The sequence below is a fragment of the Ambystoma mexicanum genome, chromosome 12 (genome assembly GCF_040938575.1).
Source record: "Ambystoma mexicanum isolate Mex_15411 chromosome 12, UKY_AmexF1_1, whole genome shotgun sequence".
Classification (NCBI taxonomy): Eukaryota; Metazoa; Chordata; class Amphibia; order Caudata; family Ambystomatidae; genus Ambystoma; species Ambystoma mexicanum.
In genome coordinates, this window is record NC_090936.1 from 110,133,806 (window position 1) to 110,161,764 (window position 27,959).

The 27,959-nt window shown below is 48.3% G+C and overlaps 1 protein-coding gene across 1 annotated transcript in view; it reads right to left on the reverse strand.

Annotated features, from left to right (window-relative positions):
- The window catches only part of FKBP4 (FKBP prolyl isomerase 4), a 770,108-nt gene that overhangs the window by 72,607 nt on the left and 669,542 nt on the right, over positions 1-27,959 (reverse strand). The window contains exon 9 of the mRNA XM_069628122.1: positions 22,824-23,063. Coding sequence (XP_069484223.1) covers positions 22,824-23,063 — 240 coding nt within the window. The remainder of the gene's footprint in view (positions 1-22,823; positions 23,064-27,959) is intronic.

A 27,959-nucleotide genomic window follows, 5' to 3' on the forward strand; every position in this document is an offset into this window, starting at 1 on the left:
GCCAGGGCTTGATCGTTGATACCCAAGTTATCACAGAGACATTTGAGCAGGATGGCATGGTTGACCGTGTCAAAGGCAGAAGAGAGATCAAGCAAGATGTGGACACAGCGGGTGTTAGAGTCAAGGTTGGAGAGCAGGTCTTCACGGATGTTCAGGAGAGCAGTTTCCGTGCTTCTGGCAGCTCTGAAGCCAGACTGATGGTCATGAAGACAACCAACAGATTCAGTGTGAAGATTAAGCTGGGAGATGGCCAGTTTTTCTAGGAGTTTGTCCAGGAAAGGATTGATGGCGATTGGGCGATAGTTACCCGGGCAGTAGGGGTCGGCAGAGGGTTTCTTTAAAACAGTGTGCTCAGGGGAGTGCTTCAGGGGGGATGGGAAGACTCCAGTGGCGAAGGAATGGTTGCAGAAGTCGGCCAGGGCATGAGCCAGGGAGTCGATGTGGTCCATGATGGTTTTGAAGGAACAGAGGTGAACCTATTTTGACGACACTTTCATAGATCGGACTTGTCTAGAAACCTCGTCTGCGGAGAACAGGGGAAAGGCAGAGAAGGAGGGAGGAGAGGTGGCAGCAGAAGGGCCACAGGAAGTGCAGGGAGTAGAGGGAGGAGAGGAGGAGAGAGGACAGGATGTCCTGAGTTTTAGAGATGAAGTGAGAAGCCAGAGCCGTGCAGAGGGCCGGGAAGGGACAGGAGAGGTAGAGACTGCGGCAGGATCGGTCCAGTTCCTTGCAGAAATGGGACAAACAATGGCTCAATGATCCAATTCATGCATCTGTGTAAGAAAAACCCAACATGTTTCTGTCCCTAGCACCACATTGGACATTCATCAGGGGCTGTCCTCGTCAAATCCTTAATCACTTTCTGAATCTTGGGTGTGATTCTTATAAAACCATTTTTTTCTGCTCTTTATGCAAGGTAAACATCCATCTAGTGAAAGATGAATTCACTTTTCCTGCTTAATGGGAACCTCACTTCTTCAAAGCCTCCAGATTGGCCTCTGAGAAACACTTAACTAGAACGTGAGGCAATCACTATCCTCATGGTCTAGAAGCCAATTTTGGAAAACCCCAAAGGCAGAACCAGGCAGGCTTCATGCTTTTGAGACTAAGACGTGTTCCGCGTTTGAGTATGTTTTATGGAACCTCGCTGTACCAATGATGGAAAATTATTTCTCATCAAAAGTATGAAGCCTACCTAGTTCAACCATCATGCATAACACCCCCATGATTTGCATTTTTTTTATCTTTGCTCATGCTGTCATCACTGAGCATGCTCGCCACCAGAACTTTCCTGCGCATACTCTAGTGATTAGTGTCTCTGCGTTCTACACGTTATCACTTCTGCTTGGCAATTTGATAATTGAGCATGCGCAGGTAATAATGCGAAATACATAGTAAATACATAGTAAAGAACCGCCCTCCTTACATCTAGTGGGTGGTGTTTTACCTCAGCTGAGCTTTTAGAGTTCTGGAAGAAAGCCAGAAGCTTGATGGACTGGTTCACATGAAATTTAGAGATGAACTTAGGAGAGAAACTAGGATGAGAACGTAAAACCAGTTTGTCCTTGTGTATGACCAATAAAGGATCCTGCCCTGACCATGCTTGCAATTCACTAATTCTTCTTGGTTCCATGTGTTAATATCGCCGCAATAATCTTGCCGTACAAAAATATTGCCACATTTTTGCAGTGATATTAAGGCATGAAACCTGTGGGGGACACACCCGCAACCCTTGTATTACTTTAATGGGAGCGGGGGACACCCCCACTCCCAGAACCCCAAATATTATCCCCAATAAAAATATCACCTATGGCCGTTCCCGACGACCATATATATACAGCGATATTTTTGTTAGGGGTATTACGTGATACCCTCTTCTTATGGAATTAATAGCCACTAGGAAGGCAGTCTTGCAAGTCAGGTGTTTAAGCCAGGACTTGTGCATTGGCTCGAAAGGGGGTCCCATGAACTTAGCGAGTACTATATTGAGATCCCATCCTGGCAGCTGGTTTGAAATTGGAGGGTGGAGTCCCTTTACTCCCTCCATAAATGCTTTGATAACCGGTACCTTCCACCACGATACTTTATTGTGGGAGGTCGTGTAAGTCGACAAGGCCACCAGTGTTAAGGAGAATTCTCTTATAAGGCTAATTTCCAACCTAGTGGGTCCCCCAGCAGCTTTGCTGGATTTTTGGGGATTGTTTTTTTCTCCTGCTAAGAGTGACACTCTTTTACTACCACTCTTAGGCATGATTCGAGGTATGACTGACTTGTTATGTGCTTATGGGCTATGGGGTTCCTTTTTACTCCATAGGGTATCATCTGTTTTCTGCATGTGTGGTACACAGCACCCTCAGTGCAGTACCACAGGGGTGTCACAGTGACCCCCAAACAGACTCCATACCCTGGGACTGACTACTGTCTCCCAGGGCATATAACGTCACCATTGGCTTTACTAGTCCAAAATTGTGAATAGAACCAGTACACACCATCATATTGTGGAAGTACTGGTAAGGGGTAATCCGATTGCCCCTGGATCTGTTTGAGGGGGCACTGTCCCGTCCCCCCTCGCCGAGTTTCTGGCTGGTGGCAGTGGTTACCACGCAAAATATTCCACCGGAATATTCTCTATGGGATTTTCCCATTCATTAAAGATACCGCCGGTTTATTTATTTAATATTAAATCACCGGTTGGGTCTTTTTGCCAGAATTAAATTCTAAAATGGCATTTGTGTCCGTCTCTGTAACTCTGAACAAGGTTGAGCCCTTTGTTCCACTATTTTGGCGGGCTTCTCCACAGAAGCCCTCCAAATGGTGCCACTCTGTCTGGGTTCCACAAGAAGGGTGGAGGGGGGAATTGGCACCCTGGACTGCGTTGCCTTAGCAACCCAAGTCGCACTCTACTCTGATTGGCCCAGTGGTGAGCCGCCCGGCTCACCACTTAGCATGTGTGATTGACAGCTAGGCTGATGAATGGGGTTTTTCTGCATAAAAGCAGGGCCTTTGGGACAGGAACTTCAGAAGTCGCCACAGGACCTAAGAATCCGAAGAGGGACGAAGCTGAGCCATCTGCAACGACACCACCGGTGAATCCCTGCTGCAGCTACCTCACCACTTTCCCGACGACAAGAGAAGATCTTCTGCTGGACGAGTCTTCTTCCTCAGAGCTGGTGGGACCAACCAGTTTACCCTTTTGCGCCTTCCAAAGACGGCCCTTGGTCGAATCGCCCGTGCCAAGCACCCCGGCGACCACTTTTTGACCGCGAATAAAAGGACTGAACCTTTTAATCTGGAACTCTGCGGCTGGTTTCATCCCTGTGCAGTGCAACGACTCCATGTTTCCTCCTCGATGAGATCCTCTCTTCCCCTGGTCGGAACAACGAACTGCAACCACTGCCAAGACCAATTGCCCCCGCTGGAGCTTCCTTTCTCTTTAAGGTACTGTGTCCTGCCTGGCCTCCCTTTCTACAGATTGCTAAAGGTGACCCTTAAATCCTTGGCTTCTATACTGGGTTGGCTCCAGACCTTTAACTATACCTTTTGAATCACCCCAACCTCTTTTGAACACACTGCAAAGACTTCCAGTGCGCTTTAAACCATGCGATCCTGGGCACATTTCGCTTTGCTCCATTTGAAGTGGGCCTGGCCTATGAACTTTGGCTCTACAGTATAACCTGCCTTTCTCCCCTTGCTCTGAACTCTTAAGTGTTGGGAACTGTTTTATTTTATGCTCTGCCTTTTCTCTCCTTTTTTAACCTAAACTATTGGAGTGCCATCTAGGTTAAGCGCTCACTTCTGTCTAAACAAATAGTTGTGCTTTAACCCTGACTTGTCTGATAGTTATCAAGGGAGGTGTGTATACTTACCTGACTGTTTTAGATTACTTTTCATTGAGAGTGCTAGTGTATTACCTAAAGTGTGTTTTAAATAAATAACTATATACTTTTTATACAAAGCTCTGGTCAGTGTTTGTTTGCTCTACTGTGTTTTGGCCCTATTGTGTATACTCTGCATACTGCCCTACTCTTCTTGAGAGAAGTCTGACTGCTCAGCCACAGCTACCAGGTAAATCTGGGTGGTGCGGTCTGCTACCAATTGGGTTTACTGCTGCTCCTGTAGTCTTAATATTTTTGCAGTGTTCCCCAAGGGAACTGAACAGGATTCTGCCTAACAACCAGGTGGACCTTTATGGAGTTGAAAACTAACCCAGAGTCTAGCAAGTGGAGCATATAGTTTAGAATGTGGGATGGGTTACAGTCTATGGGGTTTGTTTAGACTGGCACCAAATTACAAATCTCCTCCACTCATCGAAGTAAGTGTCTAGTGTTCGGCTTTTGTGCCTCCTTGAGGATATCCATGCACCTTTGTGGATGTCCGAACTCTGACTTCAGGAGCCACGCTGCCAAGTTCGAGTGAGGTTGCGGTTGCACTGTTAATCCCCTGTGTTGAGTGATTAAGTTGGTCTGGTACGGGCGTTTGATGGGATTGCACATCGCCAGTTTGCGCAGATGTGGATACCATGGTTGTCTTGCCCACATAGGAACAACTAGGAAGAGCGTCACTGGTTCATTGTGGATCTTGTTCACTACTTTGTTCATGAGAGGAGTCCGGGGGCGAGTGGGTGGGGGGGGGATGCGTAAGCAAATCTTCCTGACAAGTTCATCCATAGGGCTTTGCCCTTGGAGCCTGGCTGGGGGAACCTGGGCGCGAAGTCTGGGCATGGTTTGTTGTCGCTTGTAGCGAACAAGTCTAGCATGGGGAATCCCTGCTGAGAGAAGAGGTGGTCTACGACCTTTGTGTCTAGTTGCCACTCGTGTTCCTATGGTAGTGGATCTCTGCTCAGTGAGTCGGCTAAATTGAGTTCCCATGGAACGTGTTGCGAGGATAGGAATATCTTCTGTTTGAGTGCCCATTTCCAAATTTGTTGTGCTAGCTTGCGACAGATCTGGAGAACATGTGCCCCCCTGTTTGTTGATGTAAAACATCGCCGTAGTGCTGTCGGTGAGCATGCACCGACTGGTTTGCTAGGTGCATCTCGAATGCCTGGGCCTTGAACACCGCCAGTAGTTCCAGTAGACTGAATTGGTTCTGCACCGTGGCATGAGTTCACAGACTGTGCGCTGTGTGATGAACCCCCATGCCCCCCCACCCCACCTGGCAAGTGACACGTCTGTCGTAACTGTCGCCTGCACTTCTGGATCGTGGAAGGGTTTCCCCTTCAACAGATTTTCCCTTGTCCACCAGCAAAGGTTCTGTACTAGTGTTGGCGAAACAACCACTAGATCGTCCAATTGCCCGCTTCTCTGAGACCAATGTTTCACCAACCACTCCTGCATGGGTCGCATGCGCAGGCGTGCTTGCAGTACCAGGTAAATGCAAGATAATGTATGCCTAGCAAACGTATAGCTTTGCGTACGCTTATCTGGCGGCCGGCCTGATAATTAGGTATTTGCAGTACCATATTTTGGACTCTTTCCTTCTGACAGACTAACCCCTCTTTCGAGTCTATTGCACCTCCTAGGAACTGTTTGGTTGTGCTTGGCACCATGCTTGATTTTTTCTGGTTTATTGATGAGCCCAATTGAAAGAGAAGGTTTATAGTTCTTTGACTGTTTTGCCTGCAAATCTGGGGACTCTTCCCCTGAAAATCAGCCAGTCATCCAAGTAAGGGTACACTGGGATTGCTTCCCTGCGCAGGTGTGCTGCCATCAACGCCAGTACCTTTGCGAAGAAAACCCTTGGTGCGGATGCTATTCTGAAGGGTAGCATCTTCAATTGGTAGTGCTGGTTTGCTATCTTGAACTGCAAGAATCTTCTGTGCGCTGGGAACATTAAAATATGAAAATAGGCATCTTTAATATCGAATGTTGCCATGTAGTCCCCCCGCTTTAGCAGGGCGATTACTTCTTGTAGCGTAGTCATGCAGAACTTTTGTGGCTTGACATAGGTGTTTGCAGGGCGCAGGTCTAATACTCGGCACCTTGTTAGATCTTTCTTTAGCAAAATAAAGTAGGTTTAATAAATGCCCTTTACCTGTTTCGGCAGGACGACTACTATGGCGTGTTTTTGGAGCAGTGTTGCGATTTCCTCTAGAAGGATGCGTTGTTCTTCCTTTGAGTAAGTCTTTTGGCGCGGGGGATGGTTTTGGGAACGCTGGATTAGTTCCACACAATAACTGCCCGCCAGAGTGGATAGCACCCACTTGTCTGATGTGATTCCCTCCCATACGTGGGTGAAGTTTGCAATACGCCCTCATACTGGAGAGGCATGGGAGGGCACCTGAAGCGGGTAGTCACCGTTTTGGAGGTGTGGCTCCACCTCTAGAAGTGGAGGACCACCCCCGGCCGCGAGATCTGCGCCGTCCCCTCTGGTAACCAAGAGGCCTGGCCTTGATCGTTACCCAAGGACGATTCCTGATTTTGATTGTAGCTTGAACCCCTCTGATTTTTGGCCGCAGGAGCAACGAAAATGATTACTACCTCTTTGCCCTGTGGGTTTATGGGTAAGCTGTCCCAAGGTGTCGTATTCCTCTAACAGATTTTAAGCATCTTCAATGGCCTTCCCAAAGAGGACGTTGGGCTCAATAGGCATATTAAGAAGTATAGCTTGACTCTCTTGCTTAACCATGCATGTCTCTCAATTCTTCCTTCTGCAATATTTCTGCCTGCATTGTCAGCAGTGTCTAAATTACTCTTTGGAATGCAGCTAGAAACTGCTCTGCCTCCAGCCGCTACCAGGGACAATTGAGTCTTCAGGGGTTCAGGAGCTGAAGACAATGCAGACACCACATCCCATTTATGGCAGTTCTAACTCGCTATAAGTGTCATATTATTAGAGATTCTTGCCTGAAAGGCAGCCGAAGAAGCTACTTTCTGCCCCATAGTGTATAGTTTTACTTTCCTGGTCTGGTGGTGCCTCCGAAGAGGCCAAGGGTGCCCCTGCCCTCTTTCTAGTTAACTACAAGAGAGTCTGGTTTGAGCTGTGCCTTTATATAGAGAGGATCTGTGGGAGTAGGGCGGAAGAGCTTCTCTATGTGTGGGTTAACTGCCCGCGTCTGGTTAGGTGTCTCCAGAGAGGGCTGGATCCTCCGCTGATAGATTGTAGAATGGGAATGAACTGCATGACTGCTCCCTTATCCTCTAAAATGTCCTCAACAAAGTCCTTGTCTTTTTGAGGCTCCTGTGTTTTTATCTGAAAATGCTCAGCTGCCTTGATGAGCAGGTTGTTTAGAGGTGGCTGGTTGCCTATAGGCGAATCTGCCACAAAAGGGGATGGGAGGGGGGGTCTTGGGTGACGGGAGAGGCTAGGTTTTACAGATCTCATTCATAGTCAGTCATGTACTGTGCCCTCCTGAGCTGTAAAGGTGTCTTCATGGTCAGTGTTTGGGTCATACAGATCAATGAAGGTTGGGTCCTGCTGGGGTGGGATCCCCAGGGTAGCAGGACAAGACCTTTTATGAGGGGGCTGAGAAGGGGCATCTGTAGGGTTCTGAGAACCAGAGGCAGCTGTAGTGGGAGGGGTGACTTTAAAGTTTTGGAAATGTGGGTTCTTTTCAAAGAAATTTGCCATAAAGGTCATCCTTCTCATGGCTCGGTCCACATCCTCACATGTCCATTGGGCCAAGATTGGAATGGACATAGGGCCTAATGGGAAAGCCTGACCTTGAGGTAGGACTGGGACTTGAGATGAGGGTTAGGCCTTGTTCTTTAGGGCGGTTGTCAAGAATTCCTCTTCTTGTGGAAGTGAATCTTTTCCCTGGTCTGGGAGGGAATCTCTTCCTGGGTGTTGAACGGGACCTTTCCATATGAGGGGTTTTAGAAGAGGGCTTCTTGCACTCCTTCCCCTTCAATAGGCTTTTCGGGACGTGTTTTTCAACTAGGTGGGCTAATGCCGAATGTTTAGGGCCGACATGCGGGAATGGATTTAGGCACAACGTCTGTGCTGCCTTTCGACAGTCAGGGCCTGTTATGCAGTGATCGGGACCGAGTGCCCAGAGGACAGGGATGTTGACCTCTCCCTAGACGTCGTGTGGGGGCCCTTGAACGACAAGTGCCTCAAGTCCCGGCCCTTGGCTTTGTGTTTAGTGGTAGGGGAAGTGTGAGCACCCATGCCGCCGGGGGTCGTCCCCGCAATAGGGCCGCCGGCCTGTCTGTTGGGGTCGTGGGATTGCGATTGGGGAGCCAAAGTTTCCCCGTCACATTCGCCGTCTGAAAATGCGGCGCTGCTACAGTCACTATAGGTCCACTCCACGCTCATGGTGGCCTCGGCCGGCATGGCGCGGTGTGCCCAGCGCTTAGTTAAACGGTCCTTTAATAAAGAGCTTAAGCACCCCATTGCACAACTAGGGGGCGAGGAGGCCCCCCTGGGGAACAATATCTGCGCAAGAGTGTGCATTTGACCGCATCCCCCTTTGCTCTCGGGTGGCATACAGCCTGATTGTGGGACAGTGGACTGGCTCCTAGGACACCGGACTGCAGGTGCACAGGTCAACACCGTGGATCACTGCACATTATTGAACTGTGAGGTCTACCCTGCGCCATACTAACCAGTGGTTCTTAATTGCTGGCATAACTCAATACGAGGGGCTAATGTCTAACTCAAGGAACAGAAACAAAGGTGCAACAATTATGGACTCTTTCTCTGGGGCTAAACCCAAACAGCCCCTCCAACATGAGATCCCCACACAGACGGAACCCCCTACTCCCGTGGAAGACCCCAGCAACGCTCAGGTGCTGCAGGCTATTGCTACACTCCAAACATTCATGGAGACCAAGCTAGATGAACTTAAGGTGGATATGCAGCTCATCCGTCAGGATGCCCGCAACCTAACGGAAAGGGTAAGCACGGTAGAAGTCAACCTGCAAGATACCACTGACACTGCCAAGGATCTGAAGAACAAAGTTGTCGCGCTTGAGAAACAGGTGGCTCACCTCGAGGCGAGATCGGAGGAGGCAGAAGGCAGGGCCCATCGCAGTAATATCCGAATCCTTGGCATTCCGGAAGAGATGGAGGGCACTGACCCAACGGAATTTGTTGAGTCCTTGTTAATGCAGGAGGTAGGGGCCGGCAAACTCACGCAGGGATTCTCAGTTGAGAGGGCCCACCGCTCCCTACAAAAAAGACCCCCACTGGGATCACACCCACGCCCGATGATCGCCAAGATCTTGAATTTTCGTGAACGAGAGACGATACTTCAATTTTCAAGGGAAGGAGGCGAGATTAAACGCAATGGCTCCAAGATCGTTATTTACCCTGATTACAGCCCACAAGTGCAGCGCGCCAGGAACTCATTTATACCAGTTAAAGCTCGACTACGTAAGCTTAACCATAAATATATGCTCCTATACCCCTCGTGCCTCAAGATACTCTAACAAAGGGAAAGCTGTTTTCATGGAGACTTCGGCAGCAGCCATCATGTGGATGGAGCACAATAATCTGGCTGAGGGAGAGGAACACGCCATGACGCCCAAAGGCTGAATATAAATTCGTTTTTTCGCCGTATTGATCAGTTTGTTTTTCCACGGACGGGAGCTCTCTGGTCTACACATGGGCATTGTCACAACCCACCCCACCCCACCCCAATCATTGGTGACCTATTGCCACCACCACATCCGCACTTCACGACCTGGATGGGCCAATGGGAAGCGGAAGCCCCCCGAGCGTTGTCCTCCCAGTACAGCTGCTGGGGGCAATTTACAGTTGTCTTTTGTGTTCAATCCACCTGTTCGAGTGGAAGTTAGAATTGTTCATAAGTCTCCATTTGTTACATCAACAACAATCCAGGTCACCAGAGAGATCGCAATGTGCATTGAAGCTGACCGGTCTAGGGGGCAATTGCTCAACTCACAAAGCAGGCTTGAAGATGATTAGGGCTGACATGATCTTGACACTCCAACTCCTTTTTCAACATTATGTCTGCACGCATTAAGATCGTTACCTGGAACGTGAGGGGCCTGGGCACCTACCTTTGCTGCAACAGAATTAAATCCTATCTACACAGGAAGAAGATAGGGCTGGCTCTACTACAAGAAACCCACTTAACTAAAGAGTCCGCTGCGACGCTCCAATCATATTGGGGTGGACAGGGGTTTGGGTCCACGTATTCTAAATTTGCTAGAGGGGTGTTCACCTGGATTAGCCCTCAAATCCCCTTCCAACTTACTAAGTCCGAATCGGATCCGGAAGGAAGGTAGGTGATACTCTGGGGCCACATCGAGCAAACCGAAATATGCAGTGTCAATTCATACCTTCCCAACAATAACATACCAGCGCATTTAGATATGTTGTACACGAGGATTGCACATTATAGAGATGCATTCTTTATCTGGGGAGGTGACTTCAATTGCGTCAGTAACCCTGTGCTTGACAAATCTGCTCCTCCCCTGGGAGGCCCGTCGGCCGCTACTTCTGCTATGAATGCCATGCTGAACCGCCTGGATCTGGTGGACATCTGGCGGGAGCAACACCCAGGAGATCATGGCTACTCCTACTCCTCGCCACATAATCTTCACACTAGAATTGACTACCTCTTTACTGGCAGAGAAAGCTTTCCCCAGATTGACTCTTCCAATTACTTGGGCCGCACCATTTCTGATCACTCTCCCCTGGCAATTGAATGGAGCATCACTGGACCCAGATCTCCTATACCTACATGGAGGATGCCTACAGAGGCACTAAAGGATTCAGCGTTCAGGGAAGATTTTAGGCAATCCCTAGAGAACTACATAAGGGAGAACAAGGATAGTGTTGACCACCTAAGCACGGTGTGGGACGCCCTCAAGGTGGTTGTAAGGGGAGAGGTCATAGCAAAGGCTGGGGGAATGAGGAAGCACCTAAGAACCGAACTTGAACAACTAGAAACTAAAATAGAGCAGCTCGAATCTGACATCCGTGGTTCCCGACAGCAAGAAGACAGGCTCATCCACACTAGGGCCGCCTGTAAGGAAGCTTGGGACAGACTGGCCAAGTTTGATTATACCACCAGAACCAATAGGGCACACGCCCATGCTGACAAACCTGGTAGACTGCTAGCCTGGCTGTGCAGGAAAGAACACCCCAAACACTCAACTACAGCCTTGAAAAGCGCAGATGGCACGTTGCACCGGACCCAGCAGGGCATTAATGACACTTTCAGACAGTTCTATGCCCAACTTTACTCCCACAATGATATGGTGCCCCCCGATGAGATCTCAGACACCTTGGAAGAAATCGGCTTGTCCCTACTACCGCTTGCACATAAGGAGGCTCTGGATGCTGACATCACCAAAGACGACATAACAGATGCTATCAAGTCTCTGGCCACTTGCAAGGCTCCGGGCAGTGATGGGCTGCCCACCGAATTCTACAAAACCTACGAATCAGAATTAACTCCACTGCTGCACGAGGTTTTCCTAGAAGCCTATGAGTTGGGAATTCTGCCTTTGAGTATGCGTGAGACTTTGGTGGTTCCGATGCTCAAGCCCGACAAACCTGCAGATAATTGTGACTCCTACCGCCCTCTTGCGATGCTCAATTATGATGTGAAAATCCTTACAACCATTCTAGCTAAGCGGCTGTCCAAGGTAATTGGAGGGGTGGTACATCCCGACCAGAATGGCTTTGTGCAGGGCCGCAACACCACCGCCAATCTTCGCAGGCTCCAACATGTATTGTCACATTCCACCCACGTAGGGGAGTCTTATGCACTGCTATCTCTGGACGCCATCAAGGCGTTCAATTCTATCTTCTGGGAGTGGCTGATTGCGGTGCTTCGCGAGTTTGGCTTTGGAGATCGATTCATTAGATGGATCACAGTCCTCTACACTAAACAACGGGCACAAGTGAAATCTGGTCGGCTCATCTCTGCGGCATGGGACATACAAAGGGGTACCAGGCAAGGTTGCCCGCTCTCCCCTATGCTTTACATACTTGGGCTTGAACCCATTGCCATTTTCTTCAGGAAGCAATTTTTTGACGCTGGTATAAGTCTTGATGGGGTGGACCACATAATATCCCTATATGCGGATGAGGTCCTCCTTTATGTGAGGGACCCACAGCTGAATGTCCCAACCATGCTGGAGGTCCTCGACAACTTTGCCAAGGTATCAGGTATACACTTTAGCAGACATAAATCCTGTCTGTTTCCGTTAGGAGCCCTCCAAAACATACACGTAGATCTTCCTTCACTGGGAATAAGTTGGCGTCCTACCACATTTCGCTATCTGGGTGTCAATATCTATAACACGCCTGAACTCATGCATGTCAATAACACGGCGGCGGCGCTACCCCCTCTACGCAGGTCAATAGGGTTTTGGGCTCGTCTCCCCCTATCCATGATGGGTAGGGCATCCATCACCAAGAGGATTGTTCTCCCCAGATTGCTTTATGGTTTTCAAAATGTATTTTACTACATTAAGACTCCTTTCTTCCGCCTTTTGGAGAAGATACTTAAAGACTTCTTGTGGGGCGTGGGTAGGCATACATTTGCACTATCCACGCGGACCCTCCCTTACGAGCAGGGCGGCATTCAGCTCCCTGATCTGGAACTGTACTACCTGGCTGCCCAGCTTGGCTTCGTGGCTAAATGGCTAGGCGATGACACCTCCGAAACAGTACTTTTGCAACGCCCAATTGCTCCGATCCGGCTGAATGAACTCATCTGGGCCCCTCAACACCTTGTAGGTGGGGATCCCCTTCTTGGCTGTCCTGGGACGACAGATATGGCACAGAGTTAAAATGCTTCTTCATTTGAAGCATGCATATACTCCGGACATTCCGCTTCCTGGCCGACCTGCGCCAGAACTCCATTGACCTTGCCACCATTAGATACTGGGAAAGGCTAGAAGTATACACTTGGGGGGACCTATATATTGAGGGCTCCTTTCGTGACTTCTCCTCCTTGCAATCCAACGATGGCATACCTGGTGGCCAATTCCTTTGGTACTTGAAGAAACGTAAACTTGCTCGAACCAAATGGGACACTTGGCCCGATGAACCCGAATCTGACCCCTTAATAACACACCTGTATAGTTTGGGTGATGGGTGGAGACCTGTGTCCCATATATACAGTCACCTAATCGACAGGCCCAATCCCCCGTAGTCAGGATCTAAAACTCAAATGGGATGGGGACTTGGGGCGTGAATTGTCTGATGTGGAATGGGGGGAGAGCATTGGCGTTTCCTAAGGAGGTATCCAGAAATTCTAGGTTTAGATTGATTCAGCTCAATGTGTTATACCGCTCGTACCTGACACCACTTAGAGTAGCACAGATATATGAGCTACCCCAGCATAACTGCCCTTGGTGTGGTAGAGGCAAAGCAAATCTTATGCATATGTTCTGGGGATGCGTCCAGGTCCGACAACTTTGGGCGGAAGTGGAACTACTATGTAGGGGGGCAGGCATGACCAGATATGAGTGGACCCCGGGGGAGTGCCTTCTTGGAACGTATCCCAGACTAGCCAAGTTCAAGCACTCAGTTAAGCTTATGGATCTTGCAAGCATTCTGGTCAAAAGGACCATTGCCATGGCTTGGAAGCGACCAGGAGGCCCGCAATACCAGGTATGGCGCAAAGAATTAGAACGATGGATTGGGGCAGAAACCTCAGCCTGGGAGGACGGTATTGCCACATCCCCCGAAGACACGGGTCTGGCACTTGAAGCCTGGAAGACCCTCACATGGGCCTTACTCAACCCCTCCAATGACGATAAACCCCCTTGAGAGACTTGCCCCTATCTGTGCAATTTAACTGCCACAGTGTGCTCGCACTATCCCTAGCCTGAATTTATTTGACTCCCTCCCCTCCTTGATTCTTTCCTTTCTTTACCTCTTGTTGACCTTCCTAAGATGTATTTACCATAAACCATCCGGAGACTAGTTGTTTATTGTTTATGGATGTTTTCTTTTTATTTAATCATTTGTTTATTCGTTGAAAACTGAATGGCTTATTTTAACTAATTCTGATTTATGTCACAGTGGTCACTCGGTGTCACAATGCAATTGTTTATATAAATGCCAATAAAGAAATTTGAAAATAAAATTAGGTTTAAAGAGCTTAAAGCCTCGGCAGTTCCCTTCGCAGTGATCCCACGGGAGACAAAGGTTGCACACCAGGTGCTTGTCGACTTGAGCAGAACTTCAAAGGTGTTCTATCCATAATTAAATGACATGGCAGCTGGGCCAAGATAATGTATGAAAAGGGGTAAATACATTCTCTTTTCTTTATCAAAGATTTTATTTGATTTTCAAACATGAATAAACATTACAAATAACAAAGGAGAAAGAAAGGGGGGGCCTTAGCCCCTCGGACCGTCAAGCCTTTGGCGAGGGATCTCGTGTAACAGTTTGTTCGTGTCGGGCCCACTTGCGTGGCATTGCTCAGTCCACCTGGTGCATATTGCTGGTGCCGCCTCGTCGGGTGCTTAGCTGGAATCCTCCCATCTGTGCCACATTTTGCAGGCATCCCCTCGCCGCGTACACTCTGCGTTCCATTGTCGCGCAGATGTCCACGTCCGTGACCCATTGGTCATAGCTTGGTGTTCTCTCCGATCCCCATAACTGCGCGATGTTCCTTCCGAGTACCGTGTAGCGGTCGGCCAGAGCAGTTTCTTGTATCGCGACAGATCACATTAATCGGAAATCCCCAGTAGGAGTTGTTTTGGTCCCCTTTATATTGTTTTGCCCATGACTCTGGACAGTTTATCGCAGCATTTCTGCCAGAGCCGTTGTATGTTGTCGCATTCCCATATGATATGGAAGAAGGTTCCTTCCTCACCTTTGAGGCGTAGGCATCGCGAGTCCGAAGCCCTGCCCCATCGGAACAGTGCCACTCTCGGATAGTAGGTGCGGCGCAGGATCTTAAGTTGGACCAGTCTGAGCCTCAACGAGATGGTTACTTCACGGGGGTACATCAGAGCTTCTGTCCAATCTTCTGGTTGTAGCGGTCCCAAAACCCGTTCCCATTTGGCTTTCAGACTGGTCAGTTCTGGTGTGGCAAAGGATGTGATCACATTGTACATAGTTGAGGTGATTTTTTGTTTTATTTGGTCCTGAACAATGTTGCGCTCCAGCGGGTGTTCTGCCAGTGGGCATGTAATGCAGGTTTCATTTGAATATAATGCTATCCTTCTGTGATTGGGAGGGAGAATTCAGATTGTAATGTCTCGAACGGGATCAATTCATCCTCCCGCACCACATCTCCAATTCTGGCGATTCCATGCTGATCCCAGGCGGGCCATTTGGGAAGCTTCTGTATTTCGGGGAGGAGACTGTTCCACAGAGGTTGGAACAGTGTCAGTTTCAAGTCCAACCTTAATGTGTCGTCGTGCTTCCGCCCAGATTCACGCAATATGTGTTGCCATGTCGGAGGGTGATGAGCGAACCAGACCGCAGTACAAGATCTCCAGGGGTGTTGTATTGTTGGTGTTGATCCATCTGATATGCGGAAAGTGCCCGTCCCCGTGTAGTGTGTCATTCACCACCGCCATCTGGCTGGCCCAGTAGTATGTTTGGAGTCTGAGCAGCCCAATCCCACCCTCCCAGATGGACCTCTGAAGTGTAGAGAGCTATCTGCGGGTGGCCCCCGCTCCAAAGTAGTTTCCGAAGGATGCAGTCTATTTTGAGGAATTCATGATGTGGGATGTGCAGCGGTGCATTTTGCAGGATGTACAGGAACTTGGGAAGAGCAACCATTTTGAACAGCGCAGCTCTGCCCATTAGTGTCAGTGAGACCCAGTGGCGAGTATCCTCTGCGAACCTCGTCACGCGTGGGTGGAGGTTCAATGATATGTAGTCCGTGAGATGCTTCGTAATTTGTACACCGAGGTATTTAAACTGTTCTGTTACGATTTGGTAAGGGCAGTCTGCAGGTCTTGCGGCCGTCATACTGCCTATGGGGAATAAGGTGGATTTGGACCAGTTCACGCGAAGACCGCTGAAAACCCCGTATCTCTTCAGCATGTGTGTGACTCTGTGGCAGGAGTTCATCAGACCTTTTAAGTATAAGGTACGGAACAGAATGGGAAGTTTTTTGCTCATATTGGCTAGGCGCTGAATGGCAATAGCGTGGAAATCGACCCAGGGCCCGATGGTCAATTTATGGCGGAAGGATGTACGGAGGTGGGGGCTAGCGGAATTAACGGTGCTGCAGAACTGGGAGACGGGTGAAGACCGAGAGGTGGTGACGGTCCACTGGTCCCAAATGTTAAATGATCTGGCGAAGGAAAATGACCTGCGCCCACCGTGAAGAGGCAGGGGCAGGAGGGGGAAGATGAGGGATATGGGGGAGAAGGGAGCCCGGAGGGGTGAGCGGAAGGTGGACTGGCCCGATTCTCACCGAACAATTGACACTGAAGCCTGCTATGCTGTGATCACTGGAACAAGAGGAAGTAGATAAGATACTAGGAAGCGGTGATTGGGGGTGGGGGGGACTGGGAAGCGGTTGGAGGGGCTGTTTAACGAGGTTCATGTATGTGGAGGGCTTGATATTGGAGGGTTAGGGAGGGTGGGGGGGAAGTTCTGGAACTGTTATGTTGAAATGCCAATAAAGAATATTTTTTTTTAAAAAAAAGTAGATGAGCAGGTCATCTGCATAGAGCGAGACTCTGTCCTCCCATGTCTCTGACCAGCGGAAGCCCTACCAGAGTGGTGTTTCACAGGAGAATAGCCAGGGGTTCGATAGCAATTGCAAAGATCATAGCTGATAGGGGGCAGCCCTGCCTAGTGCCTCCGCCCAGTCTAAAGGGGTCTGATTGCTAGCAGTTGAGCTTAGTTCTGGTCGTTGGGCAGTTGTATAGTAGTTGCACCCAGTTCATAAAGTTCCTGCCGAAGCCCATGTGCCTCATTATGTCACAAATAGCCTCCCATCCCAGGCCTTTTGAAAGTCAATTGCTAATAAAGCCAACGGACCTTGTATGCTGTCGGCTTTTTCCAGGGCTGAGTGCAGTCTATAAAGGTTCATGCGCGTTGAACTCTGGGGCATGAAACCGCATTGATCAGGGTGAATCGGGGAGGGGATGATCTGCTGCAATTGGTCTGCTAGTATCTTCGCTAATATTTTGGTTTCGCTATTTATGAGTGAAATAGGTCTGTATGAACTACAGCTTTCAGGGGGTTTGTCCGGTTTGGGCAAAACTATTATTGTGGCTTCTCTCAGATCCGGGGATAGGGTGCCCCGGTCCAGTGCGTGTTGGTACTTTCGCAGTAGGTGTGGGGCAACTACATTGGTTCTCACCTTCCGCCATAGCTCGATCGGGAAACCGTTTGGGCCTGGGGACTTGCCGGATTGGAGGCCGGACATGGCACTCAACAACTCATCCTCCGTGATATCCCTCTCTAATAGATCCTGTTGTGCCGTGTTTAAAGTAGGGAAATGAATTCCCTCAATAAGTGAAGCATCTATGCTGGTGGTGGGTGTCTTATAAAGCTCAGCATAATAGGCCGCAAATCCCCACATTATGTCTTGATCTGAAACTAGTGGGTTTGGGCTCCCTGTCTCCAACTGCCTTACATGGCTGCGTCCCTGCGCTCCAGCCACGCCAGCATCTTGCCGGCCTTGTCCCCCGTTTCGTTTATCCGCGACCGCATTGCCTTGGGTGCGTGCCTGGCATTATCTAGTGCTATGTTCTGGAGTTGCTTCTGTGCTAGGAGTAGGGCTCGGTTCATACCAGGCGTGTCTTGAGTAATGTGCATTTCCTCTGCCTGTTTTACCTGCTGTTCCGCTTCGTGGACCTTGTGTAGACGTTTTTTCCTGTGTGCGGTTGTCCATGAGATGAGTTCACCTCTCAGTACTGCCTTGTAGGCCTCCCCTAGTGACTCTGGGTCCGATGCTCAAAATATATTTTGGTTGTTGGAGCTTATATACCAGGTCTGGAATGCCCAGATAGTAGTTATTCAGGCACCAGCTAGGCAGGGGGGGGGGGGGGGGGGGGGGGGGGTGAGTAAATCGGCCTGGATGTTTTGATTGTTAGCGCCAGTGGGGAGTGGTCGGAAATACCTCGGGGAAGCAGACATTCCTCTTGTGCCCTATGTAAGTCAGTTGATGGGAGGAGAAAGTAATCTTATGTGGAGAGCGAGGCATGAGCTCCAGAGTGAAAGGAGTATTATCTGGTGTTGGGGTGGAGATCTCGCCATACGTCACACAGGCCCAGGGCGTATGTAAATGTAGCAAGTTTGGTGGGTATACTGGAGTTTCTACTGCGTAGATGTGAGCTGTCCAGAGCTGTGTCCATGACTTCATTAAAGTACCCTCCTATTATTGTGATGTTGGACGTGTCTTTTGTAATCAAGGAGTAGATATCGGTAAATAGCAGTGATAGCAGGGTGGATGGCGCATAGATGGCTAGTAGTGCAATAGATTGTTTCCAGAGCTTGCCTGTCGCGTATACATTCTGCCTCCGGTGTCCTGGGTAACTGTTGCGGTGGAAGGGGAGTTTGTGTATCAGTATCATGACACCCCGTGAGCCCATAGTAAAGCCTGCATGAAGTGCAAGTTTATAGTTTGTGCGTTTGAATAGGGTACACTCAGTGCTGCGAGGTGGGTCTCAGACAGAAATACTATGCCTGGTGCGAGTCTGTTTAGGAATTGTCGTACCAAACTGCGCTCACCCCCAATGCCGAGGCCGTTGACATTTTAGGTCATGATCTTGAGCGTTCTGGAGACGTTGGTGGTGGGGCTACGTGATGCCATGTCTGCCCGTGGTTAGAGCAGTGTGTGTTGGTGATAGCGGCGCTAAGTGCCAGGCTAATCTGCGTTCATGTGCTGTTGCCCTCCTGTCCGACGAGTGTGCTTCGTGCTGGACTGGTCCCATTCGTAACTAAACTCAAGAAACCCATAACTCCCCACCCTTTACTCCTCCCAACTAGAAGCATCGGTCGCCCGAACATGAGAACTTCAAGTTGTCAACCGGACAACTTAGATGCGCCAAACTAAACTTAAGGTTCAGATAGTTCCCCCTTGAGGTGCAAGACTGGGGGGTGCTACCGCTAGTGCTGTCATAAAGTGTACTTATAGGAGGGGGGGCCCCTTGACATGAGGACGCATGTCTTCCTCGCGACCACATCATGAAAGCATATGATCCCCTTGTAGGTGTCGAGTTGCGCTGTGGGTGGTTAGGTGAGTCGGTTTGTACTCATGTCCGAGTTTCAAGGTTCTGTTGGAGACCAAGGTGGGGGGGGGTCATCTTCCTAGGTCTTCCGGCAGATCTTGTGCTGGTGGATGTCGGGGTGCTAGTTGTTAGTCAGGCTGTGGTCTGGGGTTTCTTCCTCTGCTGCCACAAGAGGTCGACCAGTCTACTATGTGTTGTTCAGCCCCGCTTCATGCTTCCTTGGGGTCATTAAAGTGGATTGTGGTTCCCTTAGGATAGATTTTGAGCTGTGCGGGGAAGAGCAGACCGTATTTAACACCCATTGTTTGTAGTTGCTTTTTGAGATGATCGAAGGATTGTCTCGCTTTCTGCACTTCCCTTGTGTAGTCTGGGAAGAAGGCGATCTTGGAGCCGTTTAAGGTGATCGTGCCCTTGGCGCGTGCATGTTGTAATAGTGCGTCTCGGTCTCTATAGTTTAGAAACTTTGCTATCACTGTGCGTGGGGGGGGCACCGGTCTGCCCATGGGCATTCTGTGTGCTCTTTCTATAGAGAAGAACTTGGAAAAGGAGTCAAGTTCAAAGAGGTCAGTGCGCCACTGTTCAAGGAAGAGTTCCATGCATGAGTATTTTCTCGGGTATGCAGAGTATACGCACATTGTTGTGTCTAGATCTTCCTTCTCCATCTTCAATTCTGTCCTCCAGCATCTTGAGCTTGGATGTGACGCTCCGGAGTTGCTGTTGCATTTTGCGTATCCCGTCCTCTGTGTTGGAGATACGTTGTTCGGCCTCTCCAATGCGTGCTGTTAGTTTTTGAAGGTCATGCCTGAGGAGGGATACATCAAGGCTTATCCCGTCCATCTTCTGTTCCATTGATGTGCGGGAATCCGCTATGGAGGCCATAACGTCCTTCAGAGAAATCGTATGGTCTGACTCTGCGTCCTCCGAGGATAACAAATTGAGGTCGGGGGCCGGTGGTGGGGGGGAATGGTGTACTGGTCCATTCTGCTTTGAGTGGGAAGTCTTTTTGGTTCATCTTTCCCCATGCTTTGTTGCGCCTCGTGGATGTAGCCCTTGCGCTGTGATTACCTTATGGTAATTGAGTAACGATATGTTCTTTATCCGCTCACTTCTTTGTGGTCTTTCAGCACTCTGATCGTGTTCCAAAGCCTCTGCGGAATGGGGTTTGGTTGTGACCCAAGTGTCCAGTCCGGCACCGGTGTGCCCTGTTTTGATCTGTTGCCACGTGGATGTGCCTGCTATGCTTAGCCCCTGGCCGTGGTCATCTCTTTCTGGTGCCTTAGCGGGTTAGGGTAGTGTATGGTGGTCCTGCGCCGTGTGGAGTGTCACCTCCGGGCCTCAGTGTTGTGCTGATGGCCGGTTTTGTCGTATGTGGTCCGGGAGGCGCCCTGCTGCATCGCAGCCGTGTGCGTGGGCCTTTAGCTGCACAGCGAGGCTTGCCTGTTGCGTGTCCCTGATATGCCCCGGGTGTGAGGCGCATCTTTACCTTGCCGTGGGTCCCGGCGGTTTGCTTGCTTGCTGCTCTGTCTGGTGTGGGTGTTGGGGATGCTGGGCGGTTACGTGGCCACTCCGTCTCCCCTCAGAGCTAGCCCGCTTATTACTGGGGCAGGGCGCCGAAGTTGCGGCATGCTGTGGGACTCTTGGCCTCCCACCTCAGGCTGTGTGGCTGCTGTTCAAAGTGCTCCTGCGCCCCCCCCCCCCCGGATAGGGCTGATGGTGTGTGCGTGGGCCACGCCTCTGCTGCTGCGCGGTGCAGGCCTTCAGGCCCCGCTCTCAGGGTGGTGTGCTCACCGCCGTCATGGAACTCCTCGCTCCCACAGGCCCCTTCAATATTGGACAGTTGGTGGCCTCCTGCGTACTGCACGGCACTGCCGCAGCACTCCGCAGGCCCCCCAGGCCCTCGATCGGGCTGGTGTGCTCGTCACCGGGGAGCCACACCAAGGTGCACTGTGGGAGGGGGGGGGGTGCCAGAGGGGCACCCGCCGACACCCCCGCTCCTGAGCCTCCAGCAGGCCACCACTGAGAGGGGTATCCTGCCGCGCTGCAGGTCAGGGGGGACCCCGATCCACCACTTCTGTGGCGCTGCACGTTCTCCCCCCCCCCCCGGGGGCCCGCTTCGGGACACGGCCATCAGGGCCCAGGGTGCCGCCCACCGGCGGGGGCGCTCTGTCTCCGTCGGAGCCTCCCCAGGGACTGTGCTCCACCTCCGCCGCTTTTGGTGAGAGGGTGGTGGTAGAGGTTCCACGGCAGCAACGCCTCATTCTCCTGCTTCAGTAGGTTTGTTGCCTCACGCAGGCGGCCATCTTTGTGTCGGGCTGGTCGGCGCCCACTCGGAACTCTTTGTGCCCCAAGCACCTGTATTCGGGAGCGATTTCTGACGCTTTTCGCATCACTTCTGCCCCAGGATGTCCGACACCCGTCAGGGATGTTTGTGGTCCTGTATTATTCAGAAATCAGGCGTTTTGGTCAGGATGTGCGCTGCGGTCGCGGGAGCTGGAGAGACTCAAGTCTTTCTCATCTCGCTGCTGGCCACGCCCCCCCCCCCCCCGAGGTAAATACATTCTCAATGTCCTCCCCCCCTCTCTCCCTACAGTGTGGGCCGAAGCCCGAAGCGGCCCTCCAAAGCCAAAAGGATCTGTCAATGCGAGTCTTATTTGACGGTCGTCTTCCTCACCGCCGTCAGAGATGTTATCGATAGCCAGTGAGCGAAAGATATAAAGGATAGGAAGAGTAACTAACTCTAATTGATCAATGGCGTTAAGCTGAAATGAGAACTCTGCTACTTTGCACCCGTCTACGATGGCAGAAAAAACAATCTGAGGGACCTTGATGCATAAAGGACCATGGGTACAGTGGACGTCACACTAGGGATAGTATTACTGACACGCCCTGTCAACGTCCCTTTTCGAATTTCGAAAACTACAACTGTAATACTCTGCAGCTTCTACTAGATGTCGGCTTATGAACACCATGTGATCTAAGCAGATTCCACAAGCCTCAGAAATATATATATGTTCTATAGTATTTTTACTTACCTTAAAATGTTGAAAGTGTGACTTAGCGTAGGGTAAGGGTAGAAGAAGGAGATGGAGGGAGCAAGGAGTGAAACAGTGTGGCGTGATCGAGGCAGAGAGGAGGGTGAGTGCTGGTGGGGGGGGGTAAGATCAAGGCCACTGAGGGAGGAGAGGTAAGGAAGATTGAGGAGAGAGACAAGTAAGAAGACAGGCATGTGGAGATTGAAGTAGTAATTAGAGGAGTGTAGGAAAAGATGGGAGAGGGGAGTGGTAAGAACATCTGGATACAATAATCACAAAACTTAACAGAGAACCCCCTGCAAAAGTCCCAGAGGGAGTGGAAGGCCACAACTTGTATGTCCTCCCTCATTGACATCCTAGAAGTAGATAGTAGTGGTTACCTAGCACTCGTACTACATCTCTACATCATAGTCAGGGTTAGGCACGACTGGGCTAGGGTCCACCCAAACCTTCTTGAGAACCCCGTTACAAACCTCAAACGATTGTAGACCTATCTTTAAGGACTTCTGAAACCATCTGTGACAAATCACTATTTAGGGTGGTATGCAGCTGCTGCTAGATCGTGTCTTTGGAGGCCGAGACTACAGGTTAAAAGAGAAGGTAAGAAATTGTGTGTGTGCTACTTATTTGATATTCAGAAATTCATGCTTGCCAGATTTGGTCCAAAGCACAATTCTCTCACGACACTTAAGACAGTCAAATTGCTTACCTTGGCATCCCTCTCTGCAAACCTCTGGAACATGTTTGCATAAGTCTTCTTATCTCGTTCATGTTGCTGTTTTATTCTTTGTTGGCACACAGCCAGCTGTGCTTTTGCAGCTTTGTTGCTAGGATATAGCCGGAGAGCCATACTGAAGTCTTCTTTGGCGGAATCAAATTCGTTCATACCCAGATATGCCTCTCCTCTGCGAAAGAGGGCTTTCTCATTGTTCTTGTCCTGTTCAAGTGCCTAGAAATTACAGGAGGATAATTGGAGTAATTTTATTTAGCAGAAATAAAACTGAATGTGCCACACAGCAGAGCCTTACTTTTGACATTGCTGTCAACACGGACATCTGCATCTTCTGTACAGGCAGTTTTGCTTACTATACACTGCAAACTAATGTGCAACCCTCTAGCGCTCCCCCAGAATAAGCCACTCAGTTGGATATATCAACCCACACTTGATGAACAACTGAATGATAGAAAGAATAGACATGTGGGTGAAACATGGGTTACGGTAGAGGATCTTATTTGTACATGTACAGGATTTACAGTAAGATAACCCCTTTAAGTGTTCGACTGTCTCCTTTCTCGTGGCTCTCTTCTCTCATACCAAACTTACTTATGGTAGTGATCGGGTTAAACTGGAGGATGGGAGACTAAAGACTATCCTGTTGAAGTGTTACCAACAAGTAATTTGCTTTTACAGGTACATTCCCTACTCCTCCCTCCAGACCCCCAGGTAGACAAACGGGGAGTAATGCAGCCTATGGCACATGCCTACAACATAAGAGTTCCTTTGAGAAGGTCTGACCGAACTGAGTCTTGGATCTGATGCCAGCAATCATGGTAAAATAACAAAACTCGAGGGGGTAAGTCACATGGCATCCTGGCAAAGCAGGACAAGGACCATAAAGTTCACTAAAACTGTTGTGGCCTTGGTAATCGCATCATTTTCACAGATTTATGAAAGGGGATGAACAGATGCAATAATATATCATTCCAGGGTACAAGAAAGTATTCAACATGCAGTCTTGTTAAACTATGAGCTCACATACAGTTTGTGCAGGCATCACTGAAAAGAAGGGTTTAGGAAAAGATTAACAAGTTTACCGATTAACATGGAAAATAAAAATCAGGAAAGAAAAGAAAGGATGGCTGTCAAAGTAGAGGGGCGAGTAAGTGTACCATTGTAAGTGTTAGCAATGGTAAGCCTTCTAGCCAAAGCCAAAGTTATCACACGGGATCCAACACTGAAAAATAAAACATGTTTAAGTTCCATGTAGAGTAGGGCCTAGTTTCCTTTGAATATCTTTTATACATATTGGCTATACATTTACTTGAACAGATCAAACATACATATATGGGGTGAGGAAAGTATAAAAGCCCTAAAATTAACGTTTCCCCACTGACAGACTTTCTCTCGTCCTAGTCACTGAGGCCTGAAATCTAATCCAAAATCCACTAAACTAAGCCCCAAGTGAAGACACATTTATTTATAGTTGTGTTTAGTTCAAAAATCAAACTTTCACAACTTTTCGTTACACATTTTGTACAATCAAAACATACATAAAACATTGAACATACTTCCAAATAAATAATTGGTTGACTAAAAATTATTCGATCTTGTAAACATTTCAAATAGTGCTCTAAAGTCTAAAAGTACATATCAAAGAATAAAGATAGGATCTGTTATTTCATTGCATATTATCATTACCCAACAACGGTAGAACATTGTCCCAGACTCTAAAGTGCAATGTGCATACCTCCTGACTCAGTGTTTAGACAATACTGCCAGAATTCAATCGATTTTAATGTGTCATAGTTGTGTATATATTTTCTGAACAGGGTCATATATACAGAGAAGTGGACATTTTCTTAGCACATGTCTGACAGATTCAATGTTATTAGTGTTTTTACACATGCAACATTTTTTTTATCCGGGGCCAGCTTCCACTTACCGCCCGCCCCCTAGGGCACGTACAGGAAGCTGGTTAGTGTGCATTAGCAGCCGAACAGCAGTACCAGGAAATTTTACCAGATAATTTTGGGGGCGAAGGTAAGAATGTACTATAGCTTGGATATGGGTGTAGTTCTGTAATTCACTTAAGTGGGTACAATTATTGGTCCAACCCCAATTATTGACCTTATAAGTGAATGCTTTTTTAAAATTTGGTGAAAAAACCACAACGGACAGACCCTGGTGTCCAATTAACTTCAATGAGGAGATGCCAATCGATCGTCCATATACATCAGCATTTCTGTTGTTGCTGATGTTAGTTATAGAACCCAGAATCCGCAATACTGAGCATACTGGGTTTGTTAGCGCTTTTAGATACAGCATGCCACACCTCAATAGAATCATGGCTTTAAGTGAGGTTAGTCCAAGTTCCAACCTTACATATTGGATAGGACAATTATGGGGCAGATTGAGAATAGTGCACAAAAAGACACTTCAATTCTGTCAATCCACCTCCATTCAGTAATGGCAAGTGCTTCCAGCCCGTATGCAATGACTGGTATAAACCATTGTTTGTATACTATCACTATACCAGCCAATGAATATCCAGCATGGCCTGTAACAAAACCTCGTATCATCATAGTGATTTGCCTAGCATGTCGGATCTTGGCATCTCTAATGTGACACTAATTCTTCTGACAGTGCATCACAACACCCAAGAATTTATAATTATCAGTGTATGTGACCGATCCCCAGCTAGTCGTCATTTTACTTTTTAGAATTTTTCTGGTAGAGACCAACATTATTTGGGCCTTTGTCAGGTTAATCTTCAAGCCATTTTCATTGACATATTTGCCTAGTTCCTCCAAAAGTAGTCTTGTCCCCCTAAATGTGTGATCTATGATCACAAGGTCATCGGCATATAACATATCTGAAACTCCAATATTTCATTTTAGCAGGGCATATTGCTTTGTCTTCCAATCTAGTCAACAAATCTGCTAAATGCAAATTAACCATGACAGCAAATAAACATCCCTGCTTCAGCCCTTAGTTAATTTTAATGGGAGCAGATGATAATCCTTGGTTGTCCAGTTTTATTTGGGCTGTGTTTTTGGTATGTAGTGCGATTGCCATTTCCACTAACCATGTAGGACAGTCCATCAATTTGAGTTTATTCCACAGTACCAATCGACTAACACTGTCAAAAGCAGCGGTAAAATGTGCATACATCACAGAGGAATGCCCATATATGTTTTGGCCTTGGTTAAAATTGTATCAAGCATCCTGATGTTGTGTAACGTACTTGAGCAAGACCTGAAACCAGTTTGAAAGGGTGCATTAATTTCTCTTTGGTTTGCCCAGCTTTGGAGGTGGTCTAGGATTATTGCTGCAAACACCTTCCCTGAGGGGTCTAAAAGGGAAAGGTGGCGGTAGTTATTGGGTAACAATCGATCACCAGCTTTAAACACTGGGATCAGGATGGAGGAGGTCCACGAAGTAGGCAACTTTCTTTCTCTACATACCTTGCTAAAAAGTAAGTGAAGCATAGCAGCCCATGATGTTGGTTAGCTTTTATTACCACATTGCCAATCCATTAGTGCCAGGAGCTCTTGAGTGTTAAATTTAGCCATTTTAATACTGTGTACTGTAAGAAGCAGTGGCCACTTATCTAGATTGCTCCTCATCTCAAATTCCTGTCCCTGCTCATACATACTTTATTCAAAGTGGGCCTTCCACAACACTTCATCAATGGGATTTATTAACTGTTTTGACTCATTCCCCCTACCTTTGTTTTTTCTTCCTCCGTAATCTCTTGGCATAAAGTAGTTCAGTGTCAAATATGTTGACAGTGCTTTTTCATTGTGATAGAAGGAGTAACCTCTTTCAAAAGGAGCATTCTTTATAGACAATTTTTTTAAGAATTCCTCCATCTGGTCACGAGACAAGTCATTGGGAAAGGTAAAAGTGAATTGTTGTATGGCATTACAGAATTTCTTAATGTTTGAGACCGCCGTATACGATTACCTTTGTTGTTGGTGGACAAATTGATCAGGCCCCGATCATTTACCACATTTAGTGGAATGTCTAGCTGCAAGTAAACAAGGGCGTCATCACTACGGTGTGTGCGGACTACTTTAAAATCTGCAACCTGATGTAATAATGGAACACTACCACATTTGTAGTGCAAGGTTTTAGTTTTTAGTAGATTATCCCATGTAGGTTTCCCAGGTGCGTCACTGAAAGTTCTACCATTTAGCGGCCATAAACCCCACTGTTCCAGAAACTCATTCCATATTTTACCTTTAGCGTTAGGCTTGGTGTGGGCCATCATACTGGTACTTGCGATCTTATGCATGGCAGCTTTCATGTAGATTTGGCATTAAAATCACTGCCTATTATGATCACGCAATTTTTCGAAAGGATAAGCCATTGTGGTGTTATTGCATCGCTATAATCGATTATAGCAGTAGTATAATTACAGGTGAGCGGGTCGTATACATTTATCAATAGTATGGTGTGCATCAGAGGAAGATTTCAGTTTCAGTTCAATTGCTAACACATTATCACAACCTACTGGTACATCAATTCTATTAGTTTCAAATTTGTGGCTCACCCCGATAATTAAAACACCGTATGGATGGCCCCTGATCCCTTTTTTGGCATTTACATGAGGCACAACATGGTTGTTAACATAGAAATAAGTGGTCAGCCAAGCCTCTTGAAGCGGGAATACTGGGTAAGACGTGATAGTGCTAAGGGAAGGTCCTCCATTAATGCAGTGCGAGTGGCCCCTGGCATTCCACGAGGCCAGTGATAAGCTCTAATTTTTCTGGGGATTCCATTTGTTTCACAAGATCTTTAAGCCGTTTCCAGGCTATTTGGTTGTCAAGACACTCTGGTTTGGTTCCATTGCTTTTTTTGTGGTTTACTACTTCTTTGGGAGTCACTTCCAGACAACGATCACAACATGGAGATGGAACAATATCAGGTTGGACCTTACCTAAGTTGTATCCCAAACACTCTGCTTGAGTCTCGGGAGGATAGCTCAGGGGCAACATGCTTGCCTTGTAAGCAAGACGACACAGAGCACCACAGGTTTGATCCCCGGGTGCATGCTTAGAAACCTCTGGTTATTAAGCGCATTATAAATACCATATCATATCATTCATGTTCACTCCTAAT